General features: G+C 35.9%; 1 protein-coding gene across 1 annotated transcript in view; it reads right to left on the minus strand.

The window, feature by feature from the left end:
• The window catches only part of LOC107559727 (opsin-5-like), a 15,020-nt gene extending 7,276 nt beyond the window's left edge, over window positions 1-7,744 (minus strand). Inside the window, exons 1-4 of the mRNA XM_016243647.1 lie at window positions 7,660-7,744; window positions 2,480-2,642; window positions 1,263-1,390; window positions 494-828 (exon numbers count right to left, since the gene is read on the minus strand). Coding sequence (XP_016099133.1) covers window positions 494-828; window positions 1,263-1,390; window positions 2,480-2,642; window positions 7,660-7,744 — 711 coding nt within the window. The remainder of the gene's footprint in view (window positions 1-493; window positions 829-1,262; window positions 1,391-2,479; window positions 2,643-7,659) is intronic.
• Window positions 7,745-8,703: the final 959 nt, after the last annotated feature.

Below are 8,703 nucleotides of genomic sequence, written 5' to 3' on the forward strand. Positions count from 1 at the left end.
TCTGGACAACTGTCAGATCAGCAGTCTTCCCCATGATTGTGTAGCCTAGTGAACCAAACTGAGAGACCATTTTGAAGGCTCAGGAAACCTTTGCAGGTGTTTTGAGTTGATTAGCTGATTGGCATGTCACCATATTCTAATTTGTTGAGATAGTGAATTGGTGGGTTTTTGTTAGATGTGAGCCAAAATCATCACAATTAAAAGAACCAAAGACTTAAACTACTGCAGTCTGTGGGCATTGAATTTATTTAATACACGAGTTTCACAATTTGAGTTAAATTACTGAAATAAATGAACTTTTCCACGACATCCTAATTTATTGAGACTAATTTATTGAGATACACCTGTGTATATATATATATATATATATATATATAGTTACATTTTTCTCATCAACAAAAATTTTTATTTTCATTGTCGTTTTAATGTTGACTACATTTAAAGGATGTGTTTGTCAAAAGACATAAAAAATGAATAAATAATAACACCGTACCTTCACAATGATGGCCTGGATGTTTCCCATGCGTGTCTGCGCTGAGATGTGTTGCTCCACTGCTCTGCGGGACTCTCGGACCGTGAGCAGTATGCGTGAGTAGGAGACAATGATGATGCCACACGGCAGCAGGTAACAGACTACGAAGAGCACAGAGGTGTAGGAGCGAGCCACTGAGTCTTGATTGGACCAGGCCCAGTCGATACAGCAAGCTGTGCCATAGGGTTCAGGACCGTACTGCCCCCAGTGGGTGAGGGGGGAGCATGCGAACACAAGTGCGTAGGCCCACGCGCATGCTATTAACACACGACCGTGCTCATAAGTGAACCTATTACCTACAGGTACACACAAATACATTTTAAAGATCTTTTAAACACTTCAATTCATGCAGCAACACAAGTGACCATCTTTATGAGTGAGTCATTGAATTATTCTCTCAACCCAACTGATCAGTGTTATAATACAAAATAATATGGAATAAAATAAAATAGAAATCTAATTTTATTTAAAGATAAGTGAGTTTTAATGAGTGAGTCATTGAATCATTCATTCTATCATTTTGTCAAAGCACTAATTCATACAGGAGCAACACAAGTGACTGAGTCATTGAATTATTCTCTCAACCTAACCAATAAAGATTCATTCAGGAACGAAACATCACTATTATATATATAAATATTATATAAATAAGTAAATTCTAAATGAAAGCATTTTCACTTTTGAATTTTCAGACTTTATTTAACATAATAGAAAATATAATGTAGGGTACCGTGAAGTGGATAGCAGACTTTGAGGCAGCAAACAGTGCTCAGTATAGTGAGAGTGGTCAGAGAGCAGATCCCGAACAAAACACCACAGAAGGCATAGATCACACACACTGTCCTTCCATAAAGCCATCTGCAAACAGAAACAGCAAGAAGTTTATTAAAACTACCATTAACTGCATATGCCCTACAATATATGAAATTTCTGAAATAGCATTCCTGTTTCTCAACTGCTAGATCACGACGTTAGCAACTACAAGGTCAAGGGTTTAATTCCTAGGAAACTTTTAACCAAAAAAATAATAATCTTTGGATAAAAACAGACAAACTGAATTTTATAAATGCATAAATAACAGTACATTGTAATTTACCAGCCTAACTAACATGGGCTAAATATTGTCTCAGTACTATCCACATGACCAAGTGAGAGATGAATTAGTGCCAAAATGATTTGATTGTTTGATTGGATACACATCCCCTGATGTCCACAACAAAGGATATGGGTATCAAGTTTAAAAGCCTATTTAGTTTGAAACGCACAATTACATGATTAGTTGCATTTTTTTCCGCTGTCTTGAAATCGCATACCCTACAAATGTTTGCTAAATTATTTGAAGGGCATCCCTATAAAGGACATTCTCCTTTTGTAAAGGATTCAGGTGTGTCTTCATGCCTACATTTCAAATACAGTATGATGTCACACAAACTAGTGATTGCAATTGTCATTCTTATCCACAGTCTGGAATTGGTCTCTATCTGTGACACAGAGTCGCTCTGTGCAAAAGGAGCCATTGGATTTGATCTGTCTTCTGTATTCTTTCCATGTCTTCACACATCATCATTATCTTTGCATTTACCGGCCAGTTTCCTCTTGATGTAGCACTGAACTGAATGTGTGTGTGCCTTTTTGTTTTTGATTATATTAACCATTTTGCCTTGGAAAAATGATGCGCTGAAGTGAAGTGACAGCTATACGGCATGTGTATGTAGGATATGGAGAGATAGAAAGAGAAAGAAAGGGAAGGCAAAGAAAAAAATAAACCTTTACAGACTCAGACAATCCAAGGACCCCCAATATAAAAATGTAGGGGTCTTGAATCTCTTTGAGAGAGAGTCCTGCTGTTGCAGTTACACTACAGGACTGCTTGCATGCTGGTTTAATAACTGTCCTCCCTCTTTCCTGTCTTTTTTTTCTTTGGGCGTTTTTATGTCTGTGTGGTACCTGTGTGCGAGGCTTGAGGTGACTGCGAGGGGGTAGAGGCTGAGGGTCATGCCCAGGTCACTGATGGCCAGGTTAACAATGAAGAATTCGGCTGGTTTTAAGAGGTGCTTCTTCTTGTAGGACACATACAGCAGCATACTGTTTCCACAGAGCGAACAAACACCTGCAAGTCCAGAAATGTAAGATGAATTTGTGGTATATGATGTGGTGATAAGTTCCACAAGATCGTTTCTGAAAGTTCATTTTTCATCCACCGACACATTGGAATTGAACCACACTCTCCTTTGAAAATTCTTAATAAAAGTCGAAGAGTTGTAGAAATGATATTTGGCAGTGCAGTGTGTAGTCCAAAAAGCTGGAAGAGAATTAGCATTTTGTAGTGATAGGATCCCTCAGGAGTTTTTAGATTTGCACATACTTCAAACATGAGTTTTGAAACAGCTGAAACGAAACTTTGACTTTATGCTTGTCATGTCTCTTGGACTTGAGCTAACGACTCGAATCAAGTAATTTTCTAACAGAACTGTCTTTAGCCCAATGTTCTTTTTTTGCCAGACATTGCATGCAAGCCGGTGTGTGGAGAATAAAAGCAATGGGGTTTATGTTGAACATCACCCGACCATCAGCTTTTCCGAGAAAGCGTTAACAGCAGTATGGGTAAAATTTTTCGTTATTAACAAACATTACATAATGCTTAACGGATCATTAGTTAATATGCATTCAAACAGCTACACTCTAAAAAATGCTGGGTTGTTTCAACCCAACTTTGGGTCAAATATGGACTAACCCAACTTTTGGGTTAAAAAATTGAATGTAAAAATTTAACCCAACGGTTGGGTTAGTCCATATTTGACCCAAAGTTGGGTTGAAACAACCCAGCATTTTTAGAGTGTAGAAACGTGAGATAATGTGCTTGTTAATGTTTACTAATAAAGGACTAACCCAACTTTTGGGTTAAAAATTGAATGTAAAAATTTAACCCAACGGTTGGGTTAGTCCATATTTGACCCAAAGTTGGGTTGAAACAACCCAGCATTTTTAGAGTGTAGAAACGTGAGATAATGTGCTTGTTAATGTTTACTAATAAACGTATTAAACTTTACCGAATGATTAACAGTTCATTATTTCATGTAAATTAAAATCCTTACAAATGCCATCAAATTTTCAGTTCATATGATCATGCACTTCTTGAAAATCTTCAAATGATTTTAACAGATGTTATACAATGATTAAAAGCTTTTGTTAATGTACAAGACTTTTGCTGCTATTGAGGTGTGATACGGGTAAAGACAGGTTTGGTGGTTTGGGTAGGTTTAAGGGTTGGTAAGATGTGTAAAAAGGTCTTCACAACAAAGACCAAATATGTGACATTTACTGACTGATTACGAGTTAGTGAACATGAATTGTTTGTGAAGTGCTTAAAATAACTAATTAAGCTATTCTTCCACAACATTTGTAAATGTAAAAAAGAGCTTTAGGTAATATAAGAACTGAAGTTTAATTACATTTGTTAGCGAAAGTGACATTTGTTAGCAAAAAATGACATTTGTTAACAAATAAGCTTTTAATCATTGTATCATTTCTGTTAAAATCATTTGTAGATTTTTGAAAAGTGCATGAGTGGATGAATTCAAAGTTTTAAGACATTTGTAAGCATTTCAATTTAAATTAAATAACAATATGTTAATCATTCATGTTTAATAAGTTTATTAGTAAACACTAACAAGCACATTATCTCATATTTCTAGCTATGTGAACATATTAACTAATGATCTGTTAAGCATTATACAGTATGTTTGTTAATGATTTACCGGTATTAATGAAAGTTGAAGTGTTACCAACTTTGGTAAGATTAGACTGTTTTTTTTTTTTAGATGTAACAATATTTGGATTGATATTATATGGCTACATTTTGTATTAGCTATTCAGCCTTTTCTATATCATATAGACTCAATTTAAGGCTCTAAAGCTTAAAACCTGACTTTTACTTGCAAAACAACAATTACAGTTTATTCCTTGCCTGTCGGATTTCAGTTTTATTAAATCGGCTTCAGATTGGATAACAACAAACTGCCTCAGCTGGTTAGATTGATGGAAATCATGGTGGAAATTAAATCATAAATGTATATGTAGTCTATTAAGCAATCTGACAGAAATTTTCACAGCAATCGCCCTTTAGATCATGAGCCTTATATACTGTCAGGAAATCTAATCAGATTTACACCGATAGTGCCTAAGCTTCAGATATGCTCTGAGGCGATCTGTAAAGGAACAGCACACATAAATGAAGGCTGAGATCTTGGTTTAATACCTTATAGCAATAAACATAAGTCGTAATGCATGTAACACTGAGTTCTGTCATCAATAAAATATACCATGATCAAATTCCCATGAAAGGGATCATGTAAATAAACCTGACAGGGTGGTCCTGTCAAGGTGCATTTCAGACTGACTGACATTAATCTCTCTTGGTACATGGCTTCTTAAATAAATGGAAATTAAATATTGATGTATTGATGAAATATTGCGTTACTTGAAATATATCTTAAGCAGGTACGAACAAACTAGGCTTGTGGACCAAAGCTTTCCCATGATCTTTAAAAAAAGAAGAAGTTTTTACATTCTTGTGTAAAACACACGCGCACACACACACACACACACACACACACACACACACACGTGAATTAAATTTGATTAAATTTAAAATGTGAATAATTTACAAAAATGTATTTACATTTTTTGCTTAATTATTTATTTATTGATCAGATCCAATACAACATTTACTTTTGGCCCTCGGCTCTTAATTTAAAGGGGTCATATTATGCTTTTTTAAAGATCATTATTTTGTGTATTTGGTGTAACAGAATATGTTGACATGCTTTAATGATCAAAAAACACATTATTTTTCAAATACTGTACATTATTGTAGGTCCTATATGCCCCGCCTCTCTCAAACGCTTCGTTTTCTACAAAGTCCCTCCTTCCGACAAGCGCAGTCTGCTCTGATTGGCCAGCTAACCCAGTGCATTGTGATTGGCCGAACACCGCAAGCACTCGTCGGAAATGTAACGCCCCTTACCATAATCGCGAGCTTCATCTTTCAAAATAAATGTAAAGACAGAGCCCGAAAGGGGAACAGAGTCTCGTGACAGACACAGTGATGAAGCTGGTATGTGTTTGCAGTACACAAGCCACGGTTAAGACAGCTGACTCCACTGTGATGTGTCTCGCTCTCTCTCGCTCGCACACACGCGCACACACACACGATGCACAAAACTCCGCATTTGAACAGTCAATAGCAAATACTTAAAATAATAACAAAACAGTAGCTGATTCAGAAGCGCCAGATTGTCATAGCAAAGTCAGAATGACCTCCTCTCCTAGGTTCACGAAACGGTCGGCCATAAAATGCACTGCTGTTCTGTTGTAAGTCATCTTAAAGATTCCTAAATGCATCTACTTTCGGAAGGCCAAATAAAGTGCTTTTGCTTTCGCACTGAAACACACAGTGTCTCCCTGACATGCTGCTTCAACACTAACTGCGGTTACTGAAACCACGCCTACTTTCTTTGCGTGAACATTTGGGCGGCATTATGCAAATATTTCCACATAGTGAGGTAGATATGTGGGGGCGTGTTAGAACGAGCCGTTTTAGGGGGGCGTGGCAGAGTCTTAACTTTGATAAAGAATATCTCTTTGGTTTTGAGACTTTAGTCTTTGCAACTTCAGGGATCTTATCTATGCACAATCAGCTTGTAACACTCCAAAGAGAAAGGAAAACTTGAAATCGCATCATATGACCCCTTTAATTAAAATCTTAATTAAAAACTGGGCAATTCTGATATAAAGCTTCCACTAATGAATGTTTCTCACATTACTCCACTACTGTAATCCCACAGACTTTTCAAAAGAGCAAAAAAAAATGCTGAGAGATGGATTATTGCAGTTCTAGTAAAGAAATATGTCAAATTATCAGTCACACCCTCGGAAAAGTTATTTTAACCCTATCACAGCAGTGTTAACTAATTTAGTTACAAATTTTAAAAACACATTTTGTTAAAGCCTTTTTATTCCCGAAATGCATTGGACAAGAGGAAAGGTACAGAGGCAATGAATAAAAGAGAGTGAGACAGAAGAGAGACAGAATAAAGAAGAAGGTCAGTGCTCTTTATGTCCAATTGAAAAAGTCAGTTAGCATTTGGCATGCAAGTGTTCTGACACTCAATCCACTTCCATTGTTTCTGCACCCAACACATCAGTAATTACGATGCTGAAAGTGAACACTTTCATCAACCACATGTCTAATTATTTTAATCATGCTGCAGCGAGCTATGCAAAGAACCATAATCATAAATAACAACAACAACAAAAATTAGACCAAGGAGGATTGTAAGATGTTCTGTAGAGCTCCACAGACAGTTTGTTTCACATAAATAATCAATGAACACTGCAGAGATCCACAGTGCATTTCAAATGAAATATTATAACACTTCAGCGTTTTCTACCAAAGCAAACTGAGGACAGCACATGAAAAGCAATCTGAACATGGAAAATGCCTACTTGTGTTCAAGCTTTGTGTGCAGGCCTAGGCATTACATTCAGTTCAAGCATTCATTAAAGAGAAAGAATGTTTGCAGAGATCTTTGTTAGAAGAAGAAGAATAAACATCAGAGTTTCACTTATGATACACACACACATAGCCAACACAAAGTATGTAGCATATGCACACGCAAAAACCACACGTATCAAAACCGCAAAACATTTGATGCAGGAAAGCAACTTTGAGTTTGCTTTTAAAACTGCCATAACTTCTAGCTTTACTTTAGTCAGTTCACCCTCTGTTTATGAAAAAGGTTATTTAGAAGGGACCTTGTGTGCATTTCCTAGTGATCATGGCGGCAGAAACTGATTCATTGTGTGTGTATAGTGTGTATCTTTTGTGCGTGTATGCAGCCTTGATGAGAATAAGAGATTTCTTTCAAAAACATAAAACAAATTATAATTAATATCTGTGCACTTACGTTAAGATCAGATCAGAGCAGTGAAGTCAGCACTTGCTTTCAGTGCTATGTATATGTGGATTAAATAGAAGCAAACGGAAAACCTGTAACTCTGTTATGGATCATAGAACAAAGTTGATGAGAATGCAGATGAAAAAATAAATGAATTCTCACTCTTACCAAAAAGGGAGTAAAATACACCCACTGTGATGTCAGCAGCCACTGGGATGTTAGACTTGAAGGTGCTGTTGTCCAGTCCTTGCATCTGTAACACACACACACAGAGAGAGAGAGAGAGAGAGCTGGATTGATTGTGACACCAAGGAAAATCTAAATAAATAAAAATAAATAAATAAATAAAATGATAATAATAATAAATACTTAAGTCCGTAAGCAATATTAAATGTGTTCTGAGTTTGTCACGACATAGGAAAACGTGTTATTAACCACCCAGCCAAATGATATGATACAAAAAACGCTAAGTAAATAAAATAAGTTATCAAAACCTTGAGAAAAAAAAAAGCAGTATTCTCTGCTCTCAAATGCTGGGGAAGTGTCTGCTGTCATCGCTGAAACCGAGCCCACTCGCCGGAAAGCTGCCGCCTCACTCAACTGTCAAATACAAATACATTTAAATAAGGAGACCAAGCTGTTTTGTAAATTATCGCAACCAGGTAATATGCATATACAAGGCATAGCTAGCCAGCAAACTGTAGGCCGTATATTACCAGTATTTTCTTAGGTAATACACTGAAGTTAAGTACACTGTAAGTGCACATACTGTAAAATAAAATGTAATAGATATGTCTGTTTCAGAAGAAATATTATGGGTTTATAATGAATTGCCTCAATATTCTTTGAGTACATTTTGATGTATTTGGGAATGAGTCATGAAACGGTGGCATTTGTGTCACCATAACTTCCTATTGATATAATTTACAAGATATTGAATCTCATTGTTTAATGGATTTGACTGAGTGCATAAAATAATTTTTATTTTTTTTTAAATGTCAACCAATTTGAATATCTTTGTCCATTATAATAGTATACAAAAATAAAAAAATAATGCTAATGCTAATCTTTTAAATATTGCTTTTATTGAAATTAATATATAAAGCTTTCAGTGTCTAAGTAAATGCTTTATGCATTTCTAAGTTCTTCTGTTCAAATAAACAGACCCAAGCTCAATCAGAGTATAGTGCAAGCATCGCCAATGTCAGGATC

This window comes from Sinocyclocheilus grahami, unplaced genomic scaffold, assembly GCF_001515645.1.
Source record: "Sinocyclocheilus grahami isolate Dianchi unplaced genomic scaffold, SAMN03320097.WGS_v1.1 scaffold696.1, whole genome shotgun sequence".
NCBI classification, from domain to species: Eukaryota; Metazoa; Chordata; class Actinopteri; order Cypriniformes; family Cyprinidae; genus Sinocyclocheilus; species Sinocyclocheilus grahami.